The sequence below is a fragment of the Carassius gibelio genome, chromosome A4 (genome assembly GCF_023724105.1).
Source record: "Carassius gibelio isolate Cgi1373 ecotype wild population from Czech Republic chromosome A4, carGib1.2-hapl.c, whole genome shotgun sequence".
Classification (NCBI taxonomy): Eukaryota; Metazoa; Chordata; class Actinopteri; order Cypriniformes; family Cyprinidae; genus Carassius; species Carassius gibelio.
The window spans coordinates 34,252,703-34,278,112 of NC_068374.1; the positions used below are offsets into that span (position 1 = coordinate 34,252,703).

General features: G+C 36.9%; 2 protein-coding genes across 5 annotated transcripts in view; one reads left to right on the forward strand and one right to left on the reverse strand.

The window, feature by feature from the left end:
- The window catches only part of pde3a (phosphodiesterase 3A, cGMP-inhibited), a 92,066-nt gene that overhangs the window by 16,333 nt on the left and 50,323 nt on the right, over positions 1 to 25,410 (forward strand). The gene's annotated exons all lie outside the window — the stretch shown is intronic.
- Positions 831 to 6,159, reverse strand: LOC127978941 (uncharacterized). The gene is made up of 3 exons (XM_052583963.1): positions 2,701 to 6,159; positions 2,279 to 2,482; positions 831 to 2,163 (listed from the first exon to the last, which is right to left on the reverse strand). Exons 1-3 carry the CDS (start codon positions 4,435 to 4,437, stop codon positions 1,954 to 1,956), a joined length of 2,151 nt encoding a protein of 716 aa, XP_052439923.1. The 5' UTR covers positions 4,438 to 6,159; the 3' UTR covers positions 831 to 1,953.

Sequence of the window (25,410 nt, forward strand, 5' to 3'; positions counted from 1 at the left end):
TTATGGACTCATATTTAGGGCAGAAGCAAAGGTTTTAAGTTAAAAAGGTCCTAATGATGGATTTGTTTCATACAAACACAGCTTTTTGCTTCTCAAGACATTAACTGATGGACTGGAGTGGAGTGGATTACTTGTGGATTATTGTGATGTTTTTATCAGCTGTTTGGACTCTCATTCTGACGGCACCCATTCACTGCAGAGCATCCATTGGTGAACAAGTGATGGAATCCTACATTTCAATAAATATGATTGAAAAAAAACAGTAAATGTGAGATAAAACCACAACTTTACTGAGAAAATGACATTACCAAAACAAATCAAAATCATGGTTTTGTTTCTTTAGTGATTTTCTTTTCTTTATTATTAACCTTTATTGAACATAATAGATGCTTTTAAGAAATAAACGGTGCCGATTTGGATTTTATTTCACAGACAGTGTGCATGCTGCACTTTTAGCATATTTAATATATTTGTTCCTTCATGCTGTTGTTCTGAAATGTGATTTGTAGGATGTAGGTTAAAGTAGGATTTCTTCCTTCAAATCCCCTGGTCTCAGCGTGTGTGAATGATAAGCCCTGACTCATGGCTTTCGCATGGACATGTTTTATTGTGAATGAATCACCAGTGATCTCTATTGCTACTCTGCAAATGCTTTCATTAACTTTTTTACCATTGAATTAAAAAAAAACATATATCCTGTGATCATCTCAATCAGTTTCAGTACATGGTATTCTCCGATTCATATGGATTTAGATGATTGTCTTAGACTGTATACTCATGTTGTGCCTCATTTTTCCTCCTTTCCTGAAAGCACATGCGGAGTACAGATGGGTGATTCTCATGAAATCCAGATATAGCAGGTGTCTAGCATCAGAATTTTTAAAATGCCCTTGAAGCCAATTTTCTTTTTGCACATATAAGATTGAGGTCTGAACTTACTATAACCATTATTTTTAGAAGATTTAAAAAAATATTTCCTATATAATTTTTTAATTTTTTAGATGAAGTCCATAAAAAATTATCATTACCGCAACATGAAATTACATTAAATATATGGTTAAAAATGTGTATTTTTGGCTAATGTTAAAGTAGACCCTTATTACTCATGCTCAAAGCTATGTTAAACTCTGGAGATATTACTTTTTCATATTTATTATTTTTTGTAATTTCCTTATTTTCTCTCATTACCGAAACATGCGCGATGACTTACAATTTCTTTTATTTAATTATTTTACTAAAAGATACCATACACATTTGTCATGTAGCAGACTTTAAATAAGCAGTGTTGTATAATATGTATATGCATTTTAAAACAAATTATGATGATCTAATTATTGCTTAATTTGTAAAAAATATACATGTTGCGGTAATGAAAATGTCATTTCGGTAATGAGGATCAATGTTTCGGAAATGATATTTAGCTCAAACATTGACTGTTGACAAAGGGGTTTGATGCCTAACCCTATATTACATATTTAAAACTCATACAATTTTTAAAAGAACATTTATTTCATAAACAGTGTTTCATTTTCTCATTTATTGTAATCATCACAATACCATGACTTGTGTTAACAAGTTACAATCTTGTGCTCTTCTTAAGAATCATGTCATGTAGCCTACACTGTAGTACTAACAATTATACAACCATTAGTATACATTTTATCATTCTAGTTAAACATACAACCATGTGATGAGAACTATTTCAATGTAACATATCATCATGTGGTCCTGAGAAACATTTAAATTTAACAGCATCATGTGCTCTTGTAAAAAGAATTTAGTTTAGCTAAAACAATTTGGTCCTGACATTGAACCACACAAACTTTTTCTGAGAATAATTTAATGTGAAGAACTTGAATAGCAGCAACTCGATTTGAGTTGGTCAAACAACTAGAACAAACAACTGGAATGACTGCTCTGTACCAATCACGTTTTCCCTAAACTGTAACTCATTCATGAGCATTTCTTGTGTTTTGCCCATATGTCAGGTAAAATGCAGAAATGTCTAGCAGAGGAGGTGACAGGAAGTGGTTCTGGGATTATGTCCCGTATGTCCTGACGATAGTACCAGACCCTTTCTCCTGGAAATCTGATGCTTGGTACATAGAAGCGGTTCTCCCCTGCACAATTCATGGTGTCGACTTCGTACTGCCCTTCAGCAATCTGTTTTAAAAACATTTATATAGCCTCTACAAATTTTGGCAGGACAGCATGTACTATAATGTAATGTAACTGAGAAATATTCACACATTAACAGAAATTTTGAAATTAAATTCACCTGTGTGACTGTACCAGGGAACAAGTCACCATCGTATTCAACCAGGACCCACTGTCCAACCTCTATGGTGGCCTCTGTTCTGTCAGGGTCCTCATCTCTTTCCTCAGAGAACATGTGGCAATTTGTAGAAAAGCACTGGCAATTTTTTCCACAAAAGCATGACACCTCCCGTGTATTTATGACTCCTGGTTTTGTGGATGTCAGCTGTTAGGGTGGAATTCAAAAAGACACATTGACTCAGTTACATACAATATTTTATGAGATTATTTCAGATACTGGTGTGGTCTGCTTTCCATGTTAATTACATGGATAATTTAACTTATTTATTTAACTTCTGTAACTACATACTACTTAACTACATTTACTTATTAAACTACATTTCTTCATATTTAATCATATAATTAACATAAATGTTGACTCACTTGGTGTATTTTCAGTGTCCCAGGAACTGCTTTCAGGTTGGGGGGAACCAATTCGCGGCTGGCCTTTATTTTCTCCTCTGATACTTTGTACAGAGTCACTGATGAATTGTTCTTCAGCTGCTCATACAGAGAGTCTGCATCAGGAATACTGGTCCCATAAGAAACAATTCTGTCCGCAAGATTCTTCAAGGCCCCACCAACTCCATCTGGTGCACCTTTGCCATGTGATGCCTCAGTATAGTTCCAGGTCACCCATTCAAATCCATGCATAAAGGGCACAGTGGAGGCTAGATAGAAAGATGTTTTGTTTCTATACTGGGAAGTTGGGCCATCTGAAATGAAATGTAGGTTGTGGACTTCAGGATACTTTCCTCGTATGTATCTCAGCACTGGGTCAAGATGAGCCCAGGTTGCCACTGCATCGTGCTGTAGAGATGATGAGAGGGATGCAAAGGCTTCCACTCTGCCCCTACTGAGATAGAGTACCCCGGTGTGGAGGGTTACCTGATCATTCCCAGTTCCAAAATGGGTGTCCTTGATTTCTTTGGCATATTTGCAGCTGTAATTTTCGCTGTAATCTACATGCACAGCAACAGCATCATCTGTCAGGGTATCTTTCATTGCTTTCAATGACAAATATTGGTTCTTGACATTAAACATGTGAATGGCAAAACCTGGAAGGTGTTCTGTTGTTAGGGCCAGCAACCGCTCAATGGATGAGGTACGTTTTTCGAGGACCGTTTTCTTTGTCTGCCTTTCTTCTGTAGATCCATCCTTGAGGGTCTTTGTTACAGTGACAGACCTTGTGACCCACTCTTGCCAGATGACCGTGTTCCCCTGAGTGAGAGGATCTAAGGATGTGGGAAAGGTCTTTTCAATGCATTTTTGACATCTGCCGTACATGCAGGACATGTTGCCAGTGTCACACACACTGGACTGCACAAGATCCTCTGGGCTTGATGTTTCAATGATACCCAGTTGTTGCATTCTTTTTAATTTAAAGCCAATGTTCTCGTGCATTTTACATGCACACGTCTCTCTGTCTTTAACTTTAGGCCTAATAATCCAAAATGGCCTCAATCTAAAGAACTGAGCTTTGGACACTGTTTGCTCAGGATGTTCAACAAGGAAGCGTTGATGGAGTTTTGCCATGGTGTCTGTGAGTGCTCTTTTTCTATAAATTTGTCCCTTGCGACGAATCTCTCCAGACTTGCCATTTATGATAGTTGAGACATCATCCCGATGTAGGAACATGCTCACAATCTTGTCAAGTTGTTTGCGCCTGCTATTGATCATCAGTCCCTTTTTAGCCTCTCTGATACTGACCCTCTGTGAAATATTTGCTGGTAGCATTGCACTTTTTGTTCTATTAGCCGCCAGCCTTCTAATTTTTCTGTTTAGTGTCAGCAGTTGTGTTTTCTTTGCCCTAAGTTTCTCTTCAACATACCTTAGTTTTGCTCTTAATTTGGCCACAGTCCTTGATGCCCGCTCTCTTTTTTTAATGACTGGCCGTGTTCTCTGTGGGGTTGATGCCTCAATTGGCCCTTTCAGGTCTAAACTTTCTTTTGCTGGTGTTCTGTTCAGACTTTCATTATTTGTGTCTTGTTCCTGTCTGTTATTTTCTTCATTTCCAAAGGAATTTTCTGTCTCAGAAAATGAAGATGTTGGGGTTAGATCTAGAAGTGCTTGCTCTTGCTTTTTTTTTCTGTAATATTTTGCAGAATTTTTCTTCCACATTTTTTTTTTTCTCTCATGCTGTCTACTTGTGAGGTCTTGAGTAGTCTTAATTTTACCATTTTCTTTACGTTTCCGATACCTTAAAAAGAAAAAAATAATGAAAGGTGAAATGCAGTAAGCACTGACATAAATACAAATGCACACAATTTTTCATTTATGAATGGTAGGCGTGTGTGTGTTTGTGTGTGTGTGTGTGCATGCTTGTGTGAGTGTAAGCACGCACACACATGTCTGTGTGTGATGTGTGTGAAAGAGAGTGTGTATATCTACAATATAGCGTATACTGTACAATTATGTCAGCCTTCACATTTGCATGTCAGCAACTGTGTGTTTGTGTGTGTGTGTGTGTGTGTGTGTGTACTTATGTTTCTGTGTGCATACATGTGTCTGTGTGGGAATGAGTGCAAGTGTTGGTCAAAACAATTAATCCAAGTTATATATGCTCCCTATTATCGCCCTGTTCCCTGACCTTTCTCTCTCCTTTCTTCTGTACTCCTCAAGTAACACTGGATTACTATATATTTTTTCCCTATGCTTTGCAAGCCTTTCTTTCGCTGATGCCCTTTTCTTTTCAACTGATGCTTGCCTGTAACAAAATATACAATATCCATCTTGATTGAATGTAACATTTCATAAAAAAAGACATAGAAATACATTGTTTTACAGTAAAAAATTTAATAATAAAATTTAATAATATTACATTTATAGTAGGTGGCCTATACTGCATTCACAGTCCTTTTTGTGGATGCACTTCATAAAAATGAAAAATTTGTGAGCCCTGCTGGGGGGGTTGTAATAGCTATTTTGTTTGTGCAATCTGTTCAAGAAGTTAAGGCAAATATCAAGTTATATTGAAATTAGCTTATTAGCTTAGAGTTATAGTGCACATTCCTCCTTCATAAGTCTTTTTCTCATTACTGAAACATTGAGTATCTCTACCGCAACAGGCCTTCAATTGTTGCGGTGAATGATAATGGTGTTGCGGAGGATGAGCGACCTTAAACATTTTTGCTTACTGTTGAAGCTTAATGAGGGTTAGCTAAACTTTCCCTCTCTTTTTATACTTAGACCATAATGGGGTATATAGCAATCAAAAAATTAAAACGGCAACATTTTTTAAAACTTCACAAACTCATGTTTCGGTAATGAGAACTAAAAAGTTGTGTAGGTACTTTGACAAGCAACATTTTAACTTTTATCTGGAGAAAAAAAATAAGAACTGCTTACCTGGTAGCCATCTTGAGTGTCACAGTCAATTATGTCCCTTCCAGCAAAACTCCTTGAAAATGTTAGTTCCTTGAGGACTTAAACAATGATTGAAAATTGTTGCGGAGGATGAGAAAATTGGTCTTGGACACATTTATATTCCTTATTATTTTTATTACATTTACCAATGATCACAAAATACCACATGTTTATTTACTGTAAATGTTTATAGTACAACATGCACTGAAGCTTTTTATTTTTTATATTTTTTAATTATAAAATATTCCACCTCAAAGAACCCAAATCCAGTCATGGACACGTTGCGGTAATGAGAAATTTTCCCTTAAATGTGAAAAAAATTAATAAATTGGTATTTATTATGTAATTTGAAATCATGTGCAAAATAGTAGATGAAGAGATGTTTATAACTGTATCCTTCTTATTTTGATAGCATTTACTTTTATTATCAAAATGTTTCATGACACCTCATAAGTCTAATTTCGCGAGAATCACCCAGATGTGTGTACATTGTCAGAGTGATGGCTACAAGAGCGCCAGTCGCTCAGAACAAGCCTCACGTGGATCACGCTGCAGTTACGTGGGTTTGTTTTTCCCCGTGAGAGCCGCACAGAAGCTGAAATCGGGGTTGTGTACAGTAACGGACAGGGAAACATGCTGCTCGTAGCAGCTCCGGCCCAAAAAACAACACACAACCTCCATTGACCTCCATCGGGTCCGTCCCACCCGCGGTCTGTGGTTCTGCCCGCCTCGAGTCTTGGAAAGCCCCCTGCTTTCTAGCATCCGCTGGGTTTAGCTGATTTGTTTGCTGGCTTCGATATGGACGGACCAAACTGTTCTGCTCCATCTGACTCCAAATGCATGCTTAAAACATACCGTAATGTAAGTGTAACTCGGTTAAGGCGATTGTTGGGGCAATTCAACACTGTGGTCAGGAACTGACTGCACTGACCAAAAGAAAACATTGGCGTTAACCTTATAGTCACACTGAAGTGAGATCCGATCATATAGAGTGCGATATGAATGCCAACATATCTAGTCATTGAATGCTGGGGAAACTGTAAGAGCCACAGCTGGCTCTCATCATAAGCGCGTCTCTGCGTTTGCGTCACGAGTCGATGAGATACTCCCTGCAAAGTCATCTGGAGATCAACTTGAAGGGCATCTGTTGTGCCTTTCCTTTTGTGTGTTTGCATGTAAACCATCTGCAGTTACGAAGCAAGTCAAAGGGAGTTCATCTCTCCACCAGAAAACACTGTTTGTTTGTAGTCCTGACATTATTTCTGTGATTTAGCTACAACACAATGTTACATATTTACATAATGCCTGCATTCTGTCTCGCTCTCAAATAATATTAGTTTTACAGTTTTTAGTGTTTTTTTTTTTCATGTATTACATAATATGAAGCTGTTTCTCCTTTCTTTCTTCTGTTTTTCCAGTAATTTGATTTGGTTTGTCTGTGTCCCTCAAGAAAGTAATATACAGTAGATATATTTTTTCGTTTCTTCTGCTCACAGAGGCTGCCTTTATTTGATAAAACAAATATAGTAAAAACAGTAAAATCGTGATATTTATTAGAATTTAAAAGAACTGCTCTCTATTTTAGTGTATTTTAAAATGCAGTTTATTTCTGGGATCAAAGCTGTATTTTTAGCATCATTCCTCCAGTCTTCAGTGTCACATGATCTTCAGAAATCAGAATAATATACTGATCTGCTGCTCAAGAAACATTTCTGATTATTATCAATGTTGAAAACAGTTGTGCTGCTTCATACAGTATGTTTGTATGATACTTCTGTGGTACATTCTTATTTTCAAGATTCTTTGATGAATGAAATGTTCAAAAGAATAGCATTTATTAGAAATTGAAATCATGTGGATTATAGATTGTGAAAACTGGTGTTTTTTTTTTTTCCATGAATTATAAATCATTCATATCTCACAGCAAGCAAGCGTACATTACTTAGACTTGTCACATGCATCTTAAATAATCAATATCATTCCGTGAAATTCAATTTCTGTGTCAAGGTACCGTGTGTGGCGTCTGTTCGCATCCTGCTAATACACGCCGACTACACGAGCTCTGACGCTCACATGTGATTCACTCTGACGTTAATGGAAGCGAGAGCCACGTGTTTAACTTAACAGCAGCATGCCGTTAGTGCAGGGAGAAATGCTCCACTTAGCAAATTGGCTGAGAAGAGAGAGAGAGCGGGAATACAGGAGCTTGATCCCATCTAACAAAAATATGATTTAAGAATGTTTTTCTAACATTCCTGTTAAATTATGAAAACTCTATTTCGGAATGTTTTCTAAGCTTCTACACTTTTTCAACTTTAGAAAGTGTGTGATGTTGCTGTTTGACCATAAAATATAAAACAATCTGGTAATAAAAAAAAAAAAATGCATAAAAAATTCCGATTGTGCAGAAGAATCATCTGTTTCCTGTGGTCTTGTCCCGGTGGTCGTCTGAGACAAGGTCTTTACAGGGGATCTGTATCTGGGCTCTAGTTGTCCTGGTCTCCGCTGTCTTTCAGGGATATAGAGGTCCTTTCTAGGTGCTGATTCACCATCTGGTCTGGATACAAACTGGATCCGGGTGACTGCAGTGACCCTCTGATCTGGACACAGACTGGATATGGTGGCCACGGTGACCTCGGAATAAGAGAGAAACAGACAAATATTAGCGTAGATGCCATTCTTCTAATGATGTAGCAAGTACATAGGGTGTTACAGGAAGTATTCCCGGTTCCGGTTTACCTAATTAATGCAGCCTAAAAATCCTTTAACGGATTTGGATATTAAAAGCATATTAGTATGTTATGTGTATGCCAGGTTAAAGTGATGGGTCTTTAATCTAGATTTAAACTGCAAGAGTGTGTCTGCCTCCCGAACAATGTTAGGTAGGTTATTCCAGAGTTTAGGCGCCAAATAGGAAAAGGATCTGCCACCCGCAGTTGATTTTGATATTCTAGGTATTATCAAATTGCCTGAGTTTTGAGAACGTAGCGGACATAGAGGATTATAATGTAAAAGGAGCTCATTCAAATACTGAGGTGCTAAACCATTCAGGGCTTTATAAGTAATAAGCAATATTTTAAAATCTATACGATGTTTGATAGGGAGCCAGTGCAGTGTGGACAGGACCGGGCTAATATGGTCATACTTCCTGGTTCTAGTAAGAACTCTTGCTGCTGCATTTTGGACTAGCTGTAGTTTGTTTACTAAGCGTGCAGAACAACCACCCAATAAAGCATTACAATAATCTAACCTTGAGGTCATAAATGCATGGATTAACATTTCTGCATTTGACATTGAGAGGATAGGCCGTAATTTAGATATATTTTTGAGATTAAAAAATGCAGTTTTACAAATGCTAGAAACGTGGCTTTCTAAGGAAAGATTGCGATCGAATAGCACACCTAGGTTCTTAACTGATGACGAAGAATTGACAGAGCAGCCATCAAGTCTTAGACAGTGTTTTAGGTTATTACAAGCAGAGTTTTTAGGTCCTATAATTAACACCTCTGTTTTTCAGAATTTAGCAGTAAGAAATTACTCGTCATCCAGTTTTTTATATTGACTATGCATTCCATTACGTTCCAGTAATGTGTGCTACGTGATAAAATACATTCCCTTCATTTTTTTCTGTTTGCATAACTAAGAAAAACTACTTTTAAATATTTGAAAAACGTTTTGAGCATTAAGAGAACATTCAGAAATATTTTTTAATATAACTTAACTGGAATGTTAGCAAAACATTCGTAGAACATGTTTATCTTAATAAGAACATTAGTTGAACTTTATATGCATTAAGTTGAACAATTCTAATACATCGCTCAAGGTTATTTTTCTGAAATGTTTTAGTTGGATTTTTGCCTTTGTTTTTGGATTGTTTTGTTAAAAAAGTTCCATGAACGATGAATCTAACCCAATATTGTTCTAACATTTTCAGAACATTATTAAAGACCAGATCAATTTGAATGAATGTTCTATTAACATTATTAACAATCTCTCAAAAATATGTCTTAAAAGTAACGAATGCTATATTCAAAGTCTTAATGTTACACAAAGTTGTAACAAAGTTACTTGCAAAGCAAAGGTTATTGGAGTACATTTCACAAGTCTTCAGAATTTCCAAGTTTAATTCATTGAGTTTTGTGTTTTCTTTGTAATTGTGAAGTTTACTAGCAATTTCTAAGTTAAAATTGTTTCTACGCCAATTTGTTTTCTTTTTTTCTCAGTTTAGATTTTTTTGCAAATAACAGACTAAAATGTAATTTGTTATTTACTAGAAATTGTCACCCTGCACTTTCAAATATTCACATTTGCTGCATTCCAGTTGGTCACATGAGATGCAATACTTAACTATGAAACCTGACATGTTGCATACAATGGCACCATGTTTGAATGGATGCTGGTGGATGGAAAGTTTTATTCTGTGAATTATAGCTTATATTTCTATCTGTCTGACACACAAGTTTTTCATTTCCATATAGTCACACAAGTTTTATGATGGTAATTTTTTAGGGTTACAATCTGTATCGTTGTTCTTTCAGAATCATATAGAAAAGAGCTTCTTCTTTTCTGTTTCCTAGAATATAGTCTGCAGCTGCCGAAAAAACACAAGGTTTGACAATTTTTTAAGGATGACATGTTTTATGTTTGGCTGAGATTTTAAATTAAATTACTGAGTCGCAACTACGTTCAGGAACAGTCTGCTTCTAATCTCGTTCAAAAGTTTTTGAGATCTAAAAGCATGAGAAAGTGATTGAAAGATCCACCCTGTCCCAGTTTCCCCAATTATCTCTTGTCTCATGGCGGATATGAGCCAAAAAAAAAGTGGTGCATCTTCGTCAGGCACTTAACGCTTCCGTTTTGTTTGAGATCTTTGGTGTGAAAAGGAAAAGCAAGCACTGGCATGCTTGTTTGTTTGGTATCAGGACAGAGAACGGACTCTCACAGAGGGATTCCTGCTCCACGAAAAGGGCAAATATGAGGGGAAAATCTTTTTGGAATTTAGACTGAGGTTTAAGAAGAAATAACAAAGACGTTAAGTCTGGGGATTTGTATTTTTTTTTAAATTAGTAATCCATTTTTATTTCGTTTATGGTATTTGCTTAGCTTTATTGTGTTTTTTTTTACGCATATACAGTCAAAATTTGACTACATTGGTCTATTATAGTTTCTGTTATTATTACTATTTAGATTATATTTTTGTTGATGTAAATGCATTCTAATGTAAATTTTGCTGTGGATCCAATCAAGTTTTAATGTGACTTTCAAATTTAGTTATTAGCAGGGGTGCACATACTGTAATTTCTTCAGCCCTCACTCGGCACATAGTGTGACCCATCAAAAATAATTATAAAAATAAATTAATAAACGTGACAATATTATTACAATTTATTTATTTATTTTTAATATAAAATAATAAACTAAATAATAAAGTCTAATACAAAATAATAGTAAACTTAAATAAAATGCTAATATTTGTATTATTTTTATAGCGTCACAGTTTTGCATCATGCTTTGATAACAGTAGCGAGTAGCCTAGATTTATGCTTTCCGTTTGAATAGAAATCTTATACACTACAGTTTGTCGATCTAAAATGGTAATTGTGCGTTAACAGCTGTCAATGATGTGGTTACGCAAATGCATGCTCTAAACTTATTAATAAAGCGCATTTCAAATTATTGGTCGTGCATGCAGACCTGCGGACCACTTATGTACACCCCTGGTTATTAGTATTATTTATGACATCACTGTCTTCTAAACTTTTGATGTGCTATTTATTTTATTTTATTTGAGAAGAGTCAAAAATGGAGTTACTAATCAGGATAAATATCCATGTGTGTTTAACGATCGTCTCCTGCTAAACGAAATTAGGAATGTAATTCTTCTGAAATGAACTCTAGTCTAACTCTTCTCTGTTGTGTGTCCCCTGATGACTTTGGTAGGAAAGTAAATGCTGGACATCAGCTGTTTTATAATCATACAGGTAAAAGTGTTCCCACTGTATGTGCATTATTAAAATCTTTTAATAAAAAAGTATTTGAAGTGATGCTTACTTTTGCAAAACTCAGTGCTAGAGTGTTTTAGCTGGATGCAATGCAGTTGCTAGGGTGATGATAGGTGGTTGCTAGGTTGATTCTTACCGGCCCGTGGATTGTGCTTGTAGTTTTGATTTGTTTCTGAAGTTGCTTCCTCAGTCCTCCCATCTCAGTTCATGCTGAGTCAGACATCTAAGAGGATGTTGATTTTATTGCTCTCGCTGTGTGTAGAAGAGTCTCTCCCTCGCACACGTCACCTGCCGCTCTCGTCACTATGGTTACAGCAGACTGGCATAAGTGTCTCCACACACAAAGATGCGCTCCTGTACTTTCAAGGTCCCTGTGCACTCTGAATGATGCTGACTCAAGCACTACTCTTATTTCATTAGCTGCTTCTCTGGGATTAGGATCTGGATCTGGTCTAAGGATACAGTTTAAGGTTATGGCATACTACATACAGTATTTGTTTGAAAGACAAGTCTTGTTTGGAGTCGTCTTTTTGCCTATAAAATGGTCCTGTTGTTTTAAAGGACACATAATGGGTCTCATTGATAAAACATGAGCAGAACGAATTTTTGTGTAAATCGTGTGTAAAGTGGTTCTGGCGTATATTTTTGGATTCATTAAAATGTTCGTATTTTCCAAATGTTAGTACGAAATAAATCTACACCTGCTCCCAGCCACGCGTAAATAGTGCGTTTAACATCTGAACGTTTTCCTCATTAATACGGCTGCATTTTAATTCACCTTAATCGGGTAAATATTTACACAGCATTTAGAAATAAATATTATATATAGTAATTGAATACGGTTTTTCTTTTCACTTCTGGGACTGTTTGATTAACAGATGAAACTCCATTAACAGCATCTGTAATATGCTGCCAAACTTCCCTTTTTTTTAGGACCTGATACGCCACTATGTATGCTTGAAAATAAAACGTGGCGTTTTGAATGAACTTCTGATAATAAAACTTCAATTTCTGCAGCTGAGAAATTTTTATTTTTCATTCGCTTTTGAGAAGACATGTTGAAATCCTTTGTTTGGTGTCATAATATGATGCCCATATATAGTTATCAGTCGGATTTAATGCGCGGGATTTATGAAAATTGAGAATGAGCGTGCATGTGCATACTAAATGGGATTCATCAACAACACAGACTCTCACACTACACAGTACACCCTGGACTACATTTCCCATGCTCCATTGCACCAATCACAGTCACATGATAACAATCACACATGCACCTGAGACCAATTACACACACACACACACACACAGCACAATCAATCAGACACGCGTTATAAGCATTAGACTTCCTTTCACACACTACCGAGTATTGTTCTGCACATATCCCTCCCATAGCAATACCTGCGATATGTAAGTCTTTCCGTGTTAGTTTCTAGTCTTCATAGTCTTGTTTCAGTTCCTTGTTTTCATAGTCTTGTCCATGTTTCTAGTTTTTACAGTCTTGTCTCTTGTATATGTTTCTATTTTTCATAGTTTAGCCTTTTTCTTGCCTTGCCGTGTTTTGAGAGCAACACATCTAATTTATCCAAAAAGTTACCTAGTGGTTTATTATTATTAATAGCAGCACTACATATATTAAAATATGTGTTAAATTAAATACAGTATTATATATTAATTATATTATTGTGTGTATTATTATTGTGTAATTGTTTAATATTTATTATTATTATTAGACAGATTGCTATTTATTAGTATAAGTTCACATATTAAACTATGTATTACATTAAATACAGCATTATTATTATTATTACTGTTTGTAAAGCACACTTCGTTGCATACTGTATCCCACAATGCAGTGCTGTTGGCTTCACCTTTGATAGGACCAAAAGTGCTAGTTTTAATATCACTTTCATTTTTTGACACATTGTGACGTGCAAATATTGGGATGCTAAACAGCATACTTCTGTTATATTGTAGCATAAGGCATGCCTGTTCATTTTCCATACTGTGCAGTTAGCTGTATACAAGTGTTTTGTTCCAAAGTGTTAGTCCATAACCAGCAGCAGTTGTATAAACATCGCTGACGTATATGAGGACATTTCCCGTATTCAGCATCACAGAGTCCTGCAGATGGTCATTGGCGTGTGGATGATGTGAATGACGGTGTCTGTTCAATCATGCACGGCTCCATTGAGCTCCATGCCTTCTCTGACTCATTAAACACCAGCTTCAGTAAGATGCTCCTGGAACAGAGAAAACTGCTGACTGTAAACGCAACAACAGCTCTGGACCTTCTGAACAATGAAGCTTACAGTATGTCTTGAACGCTCCGAAATTCTCAGAGAAGAGAGTTTATGTTTTTGTCATGTAGGCTTTTTAAAGGCCTGGAAAACAGGTTGTTCTTACTGTCATTTGTGAGCTTTGTCATCCTTTGAAGTAAATTATTGATTTTCTGAGAAGAATTCAACCTTGTATCTTTATGATTTATTACTGTTTAACTTTCTGGAATACTAGATCTTTTAAAAATGCCTTAGCTGGGAGGTTTTTAATGTTAAACTAAAACAACTAAAACCAAACAATATAACCCATATCTGGAAAGTCAGTTGTGCTTTAACAAACCAGGTGCAGCACGTACAGTTTACACAGCAAAAAAATATAATTTTTTTTCTTGCTCATTATGTACCGCACAATATAGAATAATTCTTAAATCAAGATAAATTTACTTGAGAAGCGTAATTTCAAATATTGCATGAAGTCTCAATAAATATGTGGTCATAAAACATGCTTAATAATAATAATATTAGTAGTAGTGCATATATTAACAATGATCTTCTATTTAATATTTAATATTATTATTTAATACAAATGGATTAATATTTAATATAGTATTTAATATTATTAATAGTAGTAGTACATAAAATATTTACCATATTTTTCATAGTATTTGTCATGTTGTTATTTTATACAAATAAAATTTGATATTTAATATATTTATTATTATTATTAGCAAAACTCTTTTACTATTATTTTTAATAGTAGAAGTATCACATATATTAAATTCTTAGCACTTTTATTGTATTTTTCATAGTATTTAGCATACTATTATTTAGTTTTGGCAATTTGCTGTTTATTTTTATTAGTAGTATTTAATATATTATTTTTATTCAATCTTGTTTTGGAAAAACAGTTTATACACTTTATACATGAAAAAAATGATGGTGACGTTAGAATAATGAACTCATTTCAAATGAAAATTGTCCGATATTTGTTATTGTTTTAGAAATAAAGTCCCTCAATTATGTTGAATTTTTTTAGAAGACAAGACATGAAATTTTGCTTCTCAAGTAAATTTATCATGACTTAAGACATTTTTGCATATCCTACTGAAAAATTAAACAAAACTACTTCATTTTTTGCAGAGATTTTCAGAGATATTGTTCTCATCTGTACCAGCTGGATCGTGTTATGGATAGAGAGTGTGTGTTTTTGCACACATCTCTCTCTCTCTCTCTCTTTCTCGGGTTTCTGTTAGGCTCTGTTACTCTGATTTGGGACACCAGACACGTTCTCATTAGTATTATGAATGTAATCAGTTGTGTGGCTGTGTGTGAGGTTAATGTAGTCCCTCTACAGACTCGGCCATTAGAGTCGACTAACCCAATCACAGGCCGTCCAGAGCCCCTCGCTGCCCTGCGCTGATGTCACCCGTGCTAAAACCAGTGGAAAATGCAACACATCACCTGATTGGCAAGCTCAGAAAGGCTTCAAAAGACAGATGAGATGTCAAATTTCCACCTTGATCACAGTTCCGACTCATCCTAGTTTAATTTGTGCATCATTTCTGGTCTATTTTGGTGCATCCCTCAGTCCCACGAGAGAGATCCGTGACGGCAGTGAGCAATTATTTTGGGTCGAGGCTCATGTAATCTTCTATAAATGTTCCTGATTGTGATTCACTGATACGCTAATGGTTGAATCAAGGTAAATCGAGGCAAAAGCTGTGAAAAATGCAGACTTGGCTGCCCTACAGTGACTTTTCCGAGCAGAAAGACCCTTTCAGATGTGCTTGGCTCTGGGTTGGCATTTCGGGGAGGTGTAGTCTGTGTCTTGTCTGGTTCTTATTAGACTAATGCTCAATTTGTAATAAAAAGTGCAAATTTCCCATATGGAGTAAAATCAGTCTTGACTAGGGGCCCAGATTTGTGTGCTTCGGGGTGGCTTCAGACTTTACAGTGCAAATGTGGCCCAATTTTCTGTTTTCATTTTAGATGGCATGTTTCAACTTGCTTTTACACTAACTAGTGCTGAGCATGCGCTTCTCAATCTGTCCTGACTGCTTTATAGTGAGCACCTCTTTCTGTGGTATGTTGAAAACAAAAAAATATGTATTTTAATGATACTAGTGCTGACCCACATTATAGATTTGCATGCATCCTGGTGTCTTCATGTGTTTTGTACGACTATATAAATTCCGAATTTTGTCCGACCCTTGTGCATACATTCAGAAAGTTCTGCATTAAGCCTCATGAATAATCAGTGGTGGCTGTTCCACAAGGCAAATCCCCGCTAATGAGCTAAGAGACGTCTGTATTAGCTGGCAGTTTAGTAGTGAGCCAATCTTCTAATGAACTTCTATATGATCCTCCTCACCTGTCCCTTTGAATCTCCACTGGTCTGCGGGGGCCGTCGTGACGCAAGAGGCAAATCGAATCAATAAGCAATTGGGGAGCGAGTGCTGCGCAGATCGACAGACCTCCTGCCCGGCCCATTTGGGCCTAATTAGCATTGATGAGCATCTCTGATGGGATTTACGCCATTGATGAGCAGCATGATTCATCGCTCGCATGGGCAGTAAGTCTAACCTGCTTAGTATAGGGGGCTCGTCCGGGATGAGGGGGATTCCTCGGAGGCCAGGCAGGTGTGGAGATTTGCGCTAAGATGAGAGGCAGGAACCCACCAGGAAGAGTTAAGCACATTTCTAAAGGAGGGAAATCAAATCTGAGTGGGATTAACAGACAGTAAAGGTGGATTTATAGTGCTGTGTGATGGTTAGCATCTGCATACTACACTTCACAAAATAAAGCTTTCAGACGGGGGGTTTCACATCAGTGCCATAGAACATCCATTTTAGTTTCACCAAAGAACCTTTCAGTGAACAGTTCTTAAAAGAAACTGTGTTTTTTTGTGTGTGTTTGTGTGTGTGAAGAACATTTTTCCGATATAAAGAACCTTTTGTGCAATGTTAAGGTTCCATTGATTTTTCATGTAACCATCAATGCCAATAAATAATCTTTATTTTAAAAACAAACGTTTTGGCACAACAACAACAACAACAACAGCATCTAATTTAAACAACAGTTAGCATCAATCTTTTTGAGTTATAGCAACTTCTAATGAAATTGTGTTCAAACAACACTGGATTAATATTTTTTATCTGAAACAATCATTTTCAAGTAATTTTCAAAATGTTGTTCTAATTTGAACATGGCCCTGGAACTAATTCAGTTCAAATTAACCACTAGCAGCAGAACAAAATTGACCCACAACATAAATCTCACAATAGAGCAAAAACCCACCGATATTTAAATATACAATTTAAAAAATGAATTTTCCCCAAATTCCAGAAAATTATAAAATCTATATCATTAAGCTATGTCTACTTTTTGTAAAAGTTAAAATTCAGTTAAAATTACACATAATATTAAGTTAATATAATGGTCAACATTAAGTCGGCTTAATAATGTTTGAAACAATAAATAATTTATTTTCTATTTTTTTTTATTGCGACCATGCATATATTTATAAATAGTTGTGGTTCATCCATTCAGTGCATACAAAATAAGAAATACGCTCTTCTTTCACTGTTTGCTGTGCACTAATGCATTTTCCTGGTGCTCTTGAGGGTTCTGCCTTCAATGCCCGAGCAAAGCCCACTGTAATCTTATCTTATATTGACGTAAGTGCCTCTGTATCACACTTGACATTTAGAGCTGCAGTGACTCGCCGTGTGTTTGCTTTTTATTCGAGAGATGCATGAAGGGAAAATCAGCATGCTATCTCCATGCACTCTTAAAAATAAAGGTGCTTTAAACGTTTCTTCACAGCAGTGCCATAGAAGAATCATTTTTGGTTCCACAAAGGTTCTTTAAAGAACCATCTCTTTCTTAACTTTTTATTATCTGAATAACCTTCTTTCGCCACAAAGAACCTTTTGTGAAACAGAAAGATTCTTCAGATGTTTAAGGTTCTTTATGGAATCATTTAGATAAAAAGGTTTTTCTATGGCATCATGAAGCACCTTTATTTTTAAGAGTGTGTGCAGACCGCTGGCAGCGAGTTCAGCTGGTCTTTGTGAGGAGCTGCCAGTGCCTGTCTCTCCCCACAGGAACACGGAGAATTCCCTCAGTGCCACTTACTCAGGCCAGGCCCCGCTGACCCTGCCAAGACAAATATTTACCCTCTAGTCAAAAGAATAGGTACACATGCGCACAAGACCAGATAATGCATCTGAGGAGAAATGTTCACACTCTCTCTCTCCCCAAGAAGAGCACAGAGAACTTCTTTTGGTGCAGTAGACGCTCCAGCCAGAATTTTCAATTCTCACTTAAAACAAAACCAACCATTGGCTAAATCCCTTAATTACTCTCTAACAGTGTGCAAAAGTATCAGGCTCTTAACCTGAGACCTCTGTCTTAATAGAAAAAACCAACCAATATTTAAATCTCTTTATAGAACAAAACTGGCCGATATCGAAATACCTTAATGGAACAAAACCATCCAATATTTAAATATCTTGATAGAACAAAAATACCACTATTTAAATCTATTGTTAGAACCAAACCGGTCTATATTTCAACCCCTTAATAGAACAAAACTGACCGATATTTAAATCTCTAAGTAAAACAAAACCAACCGATATTAAAATCGTTTAATAGAACAAAACAGAGATATTTAAATCTTTTTAGAACAAAACCAGAATTAAACCAACCAACCGAAATGTACATCTCTTAATAGAACAAAATCTACCAATATTGACATTTCTTAATAGAACAATATCGACTGATATTTAAATATCAACTACCGATATTTAAATAACTTATACACAAGAAAACCGGATGATATTTAAATATCTTACTAGAACAAAACCAAACAATATTTAAGTCTCCCAATTAAACAAAATGGGCAAATATTTAAAACTCCGACCGATATTTAAATCAATAGCAATATTGACCGATATTTACATTTCGTAATAGAGCAAAACTGTCTGATCTCTTATGCTGCATTCACACCAAACGCGAATAATTCACATTTAGCATCTAGTTTGCTGCTTGAACATTTTGAATGCATTCGTGCATCTAGATCGAAATAGACGCACGTAGAAAGCAAGAGTTTGAAGCGAAATTGATGCACGTCCGAGGCGAAATTCGCTTCTTGTGGGAGGGGCAAGTGCTAGGTAGTTGTCTGGGTCGATAAACGTGTACGTGACTCAAAAGTTAAATGTGTATTTACAACACATTCTTCCAAGCGGGGTCCTTTTTATTTCTGAAATAAGAACTTGTGTATGATTCTTGTGTCATAAAGCTCCAGTTGACTGCTCACTGACAACATCATTCGTTCCTCCATGTTGAATGAGTGACTCCTGAGCAGGCTCCTGATTGGTTAACGTGGCGCAAATTGACGCCAAAGTAAAAAATTTTCAACTCGGGTGTCAGACGTGAATTTGCGTCATTCGCGCAAGCTAGATGCGCGAATGAGGTGAATTGGAGTCTACTGCGCCACGCTAAACACCTCATTCGCGCCGCGAGACCTCCAGACACGCGTAAACGCGTCTTTACATAGACTTAACATTGAAATCATTCACACCAGACGCTCTATTCGCATTTGGTGTGAACACAGCATTAGTAGTCTCTTGAATGCTTATATGTGTGTTTGATTCACTCCGACACTGATACGTGTCTTACACAACACTAAATACAGCTAGATTAAAAAATCTGAAAGATAACTCCTATTGTTGTTATACATCCCTAAATCCCGCTCTGTTGTAAAGTACTAAGGCATTATAAACGTAACAGAATAAACTAAAAAAGTTATTTGACTTGAGAAAATGTTTGCTGCGAAGCACTTGAGGCCTGTTGACAGTCTAAATGCCGCTTTGTAAATGCAATACGTCTGGGCGAAGGTGCATGGTGGACTCGACAGATGCTTCGATGAGCCTCATTGTGCATCTCTAGTTACTCTAATGAGGTCAAGACCTTCAGCGCTGTGCCTGTGCTGTGCTCTCGTTTTCTGGCTCTTCTTCCTAGGCCATTGTGTGACTGGCAGTCTTCTTTCCAGTGCTTTTATTCCATACAAGGCCCTGCCAGAAGCAACGTGCACACAGCATGTGAACTCAGGCCTACGTCACTCTCACTCACTACCCCAAAGCGACCTGGAAAGCAGCAGTCAGCGGTGATAGAGGAGGCTTTTAATTGGCCAGCAGCACTTTGAGTGACACAATGTTCTCTGGGACTGTCATACGAACAAAGAACAGCTTCGACACTTGCTTTTTGCTGCCCTGTTGTAACATGTGCCCACAGGCGAAACGTGAAGGTTACATGTGATGTTGACGGTTTTACAGAGAGCAGAGTTTGTTTAGATGAAGCAGTCGGAGACAGTGAGAATCAAGGCGCCGACTGTCACCTCTTGAAGAGCGGCCGGCCGGTTTGTCGCTGACGTCGGATGCCATATTTATGTGCTGTAACTCACAGCGGTGAGCATATACAGTGCTGGGTGGTCCAGCTTGAGTTTGTTGGAGCCGACACCATCTTGAACAGGATTCTTTATGAGTGTGTGTGTGTTTATAAGTGAACCAACCTGAACGTGTGTCAATAAATGGGGCTGCTTTTGCTGTTTGCTTGTCCTCACCTACACAAATTTAACAGTAAACTTTACAGCATGTCTCTTTTCAGATGGCCTGTTTTAATGGATGCTCTTTGAAATAGATTAAAGAAATAGTTCAAGTTCTGAGGGTTTGGGGAGCAAGAGATATCTTCTGTTGGTAGTTTATTGTTTTCCGTTTTCCTTTTTATTTGATTGATTGATGGATTGATCAATTGATTGATTTTATACAGTATTATATGTATTTATGTACACACACACACATATATATACATATATACATATATATATATATATATATATATATATATATATATATATATATATATTATAAATGTAATAAATGTTTAAATAATACACTCCAAAAATATTCCCTTGTGCTGCAGATGTCGAATCTTATTAAATTGCATAATCTCAATATTATATATAAGTTAAACATTTGAAATTTAATTAAATGTAAAAACTAAAAAAGCAAGGTGTGAACTTTTAGCTTGTAAAAGCCTTATTTTAAAAGCCTTAGTTTTGTTAATATTTTTCTTTAAAAAAAATATTTAGTCATAACTTTCATCGTATTTAATAAATCAATCATTTATTTAATATTATATAATTATGTTAAATACATGTATTTATTTGTAATTTATTTATTTATTTGTCAACATTTGGTGACTATGGTGGTATAATACTCTCCAATCCAAAAATGTTGAATTTCTTTTAACTACATTTCAGTAAATCTCTGTCACATGATTGCATCTTGGTTCAGTTTCTTTGTAACTTTTATCTGTCTTACCCATTCAGCTCAGCGTTTGGCATTTAACGAAGCAGTGACACATGAACAAAAAGAAGAATAGCAATTTACAGTGTCTATTCTCCTCTATTGGCTCACTAACCAGCGCTAATAATGATGTCGACACATTCAGTCTGTCTGTCTTTTTCTCTGTTACACACACATAGATCCGTCACAAGATGCATCTCTGAGTGACCGTCAGTCAAATCTGAGCATGCAAAAAGTCCATCAAGCTCATTTCAGGCATCCCTGTCTAGAATCGCCAATGCATTTCAGCCATTACAAACCTGACATTTCCAAAATGTGGCCCAAATCAGCTTGACAATGAGCAGCCGCCATAAGCAGATCTGAACTACTGCACACAATCCCATCATCCCTAATACAGTCAATTACACCTCAGCGAGAGAGAATATTTCGTCTGGTCACTGCGAGTGGCCTCTAATAGCCTTTACTTGACAGCTCTCACAGCCTGAGAATATATTAGGAGCGGAGAGTAAACTTAATCATGCTCTGTCAGTGCCGCGTGTCGTACTACCGCATGGTGGAGTTTGAACCGAATGGCTTTGTTTTGCAAATGGCCCTGCTTTGCCAAACGCCACTGCTGCGTGTGTCTTTTCCGAGGTTTTATGGCTTAGTGCATGTGGTCCCGTTAGCTCAGGCCATTCCATTGCTCATGCTGTGTAACATGTAATGATACAGTGTTAACGCTGTTGTGGCTCCGCGCAGCTAAAAAAATGAAAATGGGAGTCCTGGGGAGCAATTTGTTCCTCTGGCCGCTTTGACTGGAGCACAGAGGGTTACAGTGTGGAGCCGTTCAGCGGGTTTAAACAGCGGCTCTTGTGGTACTGAAGGATACCTTTTAGCAGTCAGATTCTTGGCGTCATTAAAAGTTGTGCAGAACAGCCAGGGGGTTTTGTGCAAAGCTGCACGCAAACTGCAAACGGCTAGGAATGTGTCGACTTTTACAATGTAGTTTAGCTCTGCGAGTCCACAGTCAACATTTAAAGACATTGTGCCGAAGTGAAGTCAGCCCTTCTTTCAAAAAAAGAAGCCTTTGCTAGGCAGTAGGCTAATTCCTGATGCGTATGGATATGAACTGTAAATCTGGCTTTCCTGCAGAGTGACGCAAGTGTGAAAGAGAGGTTTGGCCGGAGTTGAGGCCAAGATGAGATGATTTATTGCTGTAAGGTGTTTCAGCCAGAAAAACTCACTATGATTAGCATGTGGACTTAATGACAAGAGAGGTTCAGCGTGAATGTGAAGATTTTTATTTTATTCTATAGAAATATATTATGAATTAAATATTAATAATAAGAGATTTTTTTATGTAGTACTGAAATGAAGACATAGGAAAACAGATATTCACATACATTTATTAATACATTGATATATAGTTATTTATATAGATATTGTACATTTGGTTTATTTATTCTGTTAATCTGTCTGTCCTTCCCTCTATCTATCTATCTATCTATCCGTCTATCATTCATTCCATCCATCGTTCGTTCAGATTGTCTGTCTCTCTATCTATCAATCCATTGTTCATTTGTTGTTTCATTTTTTTAGTCTATTGCTTTGTCATGTAATATATCTATCTATCGATTGTTCTTTCCATCCTTTCATCATTATTCATTCATTTGTCCGTTCAGTCTCTCTATCCATCCATCATTCTATCTATTGTTCTGTCGTTCGTTCATTCCATCCATCTATCCATCCATCCATCATTCTGTCTATCTACTGATCTATAGTTCATTCCATCCATTCAACTTTTATTTATTTGTTTGTTCGTTCGTCTGTCTCTCTATCCATTCATTCATCTATCATTCTATCTATTGTTCTATTGTTCGTTCGTTCCATCCATCCACCATTCTGTCTATCTGTTGTTCTATTGTTCGTTCCATTAGTCCATCCATCAATCCATCCATTCTGTCTATCTGTTGTTCTATTGTTCGTTCCATTAATCCATCCATCCATCCACCATTCTGTCTATCTGTTGTTCTATTGTTCGTTCCATTAGTCCATCCATCCATCCATCCATCCATTCTGTCTATCTGTTGTTCTATTGTTCGTTCCATCCATCCATCCACCATTCTGTCTATCTGTTGTTCTATTGTTCGTTCCATCCATCCATCCACCATTCTGTCTATATGTTGTTCTATTGTTCGTTCCATCAATCCATCCATCAATCCATCCATTCTGTCTATCTGTTGTTCTATTGTTCGTTCCATTAGTCCATCCATCAATCCATCCATTCTGTCTATCTGTTGTTCTATTGTTCGTTCCATTAGTCCATCCATCCATCCATCCATCCATTCTGTCTATCTGTTGTTCTATTGTTCGTTCCATTAATCCATCCATCCATCCATCCATTCTGTCTATCTGTCGTTCTATTGTTCGTTCCATCCATCCATCCATCCATTCTGTCTATCTGTTGTTCTATTGTTCGTTCCATTAGTCCATCCATCCATCCATCCATCCATTCTGTCTATCTGTTGTTCTATTGTTCGTTCCATTAGTCCATCCATCCATCCATCCATCCATTCTGTCTATCTGTTGTTCTATTGTTCGTTCCATTAGTCCATCCATCCATCCACCATTCTGTCTATCTGTTGTTCTATTGTTCGTTCCATCCATCCATCCATTCTGTCTATCTGTTGTTCTATTGTTCGTTCCATTAGTCCATCCATCCATCCACCATTCTGTCTATCTGTTGTTCTATTGTTCGTTCCATCAATCCATCCATTCTGTCTATCTGTTGTTCTATTGTTCGTTCCATCCATCCATCCACCATTCTGTCTATCTGTTGTTCTATTGTTCGTTCCATTAATCCATCCATCCATCCATCCATTCTGTCTATCTGTCGTTCTATTGTTCGTTCCATCCATCCATCCATCCATTCTGTCTATCTGTTGTTCTATTGTTCGTTCCATTAGTCCATCCATCCATCCATCCATCCATTCTGTCTATCTGTTGTTCTATTGTTCGTTCCATTAGTCCATCCATCCATCCATCCATCCATTCTGTCTATCTGTTGTTCTATTGTTCGTTCCATTAGTCCATCCATCCATCCACCATTCTGTCTATCTGTTGTTCTATTGTTCGTTCCATCAATCCATCCATCCATTCTGTCTATCTGTTGTTCTATTGTTCGTTCCATCCATCCATCCATTCTGTCTATCTGTTGTTCTATTGTTCGTTCCATTAGTCCATCCATCCATCCACCATTCTGTCTATCTGTTGTTCTATTGTTCGTTCCATCAATCCATCCATCAATCCATCCATTCTGTCTATCTGTTGTTCTATTGTTCGTTCCATTAGTCCATCCATCAATCCATCCATTCTGTCTATCTGTTGTTCTATTGTTCGTTCCATTAGTCCATCCATCAATCCATCCATTCTGTCTATCTGTTGTTCTATTGTTCGTTCCATTAGTCCATCCATCCATCCATCCATTCTGTCTATCTGTTGTTCTATTGTTTCGTTCCATTAGTCCATCCATCCATCCACCATTCTGTCTATCTGTTGTTCTATTGTTCGTTCCATCAATCCATCCATCCATCCATCCATCCATTCTGTCTATCTGTTGTTCTATTGTTCGTTCCATCCATCCATCCATTCTGTCTATCTGTTGTTCTATTGTTCGTTCCATTAGTCCATCCATCCATCCATCCATTCTGTCTATCTGTTGTTCTATTGTTCGTTCCATCCATCCATCCATTCTGTCTATCTGTTGTTCTATTGTTCGTTCCATCCATCCACCATTCTGTCTATCTGTTGTTCGTTCCATTAGTCCATCCATCCATCCATTCTGTCTATCTGTTGTTCTATTGTTCGTTCCATTAGTCCATCCATCCATCCACCATTCTGTCTATCTGTTGTTCTATTGTTCGTTCCATCAATCCATCCATCCATCCATCCATCCATCCATCCATTCTGTCTATCTGTTGTTCTATTGTTCGTTCCATCCATCCATCCATTCTGTCTATCTGTTGTTCTATTGTTCGTTCCATTAGTCCATCCATCCATCCATCCATTCTGTCTATCTGTTGTTCTATTGTTCGTTCC

What these genes read in the sequence shown, in the direction of transcription:
- LOC127978941 (XM_052583963.1), bottom strand. Translation starts at nt 4,437, where the DNA reads ATGTGGAAGAAAAATTCTGCAAAATATTACAGAAAAAAAAAGCAAGAG. An exon ending in GGACACTGAAAATACACCAA is followed by an intron (nt 2,483 to 2,700) that starts GTGAGTCAACAT and finishes CCACCCTAACAG; the next exon opens with CTGACATCCACAAAACCAGG. An exon ending in TCCCTGGTACAGTCACACAG is followed by an intron (nt 2,164 to 2,278) that starts GTGAATTTAATT and finishes TTTTTAAAACAG; the next exon opens with ATTGCTGAAGGGCAGTACGA.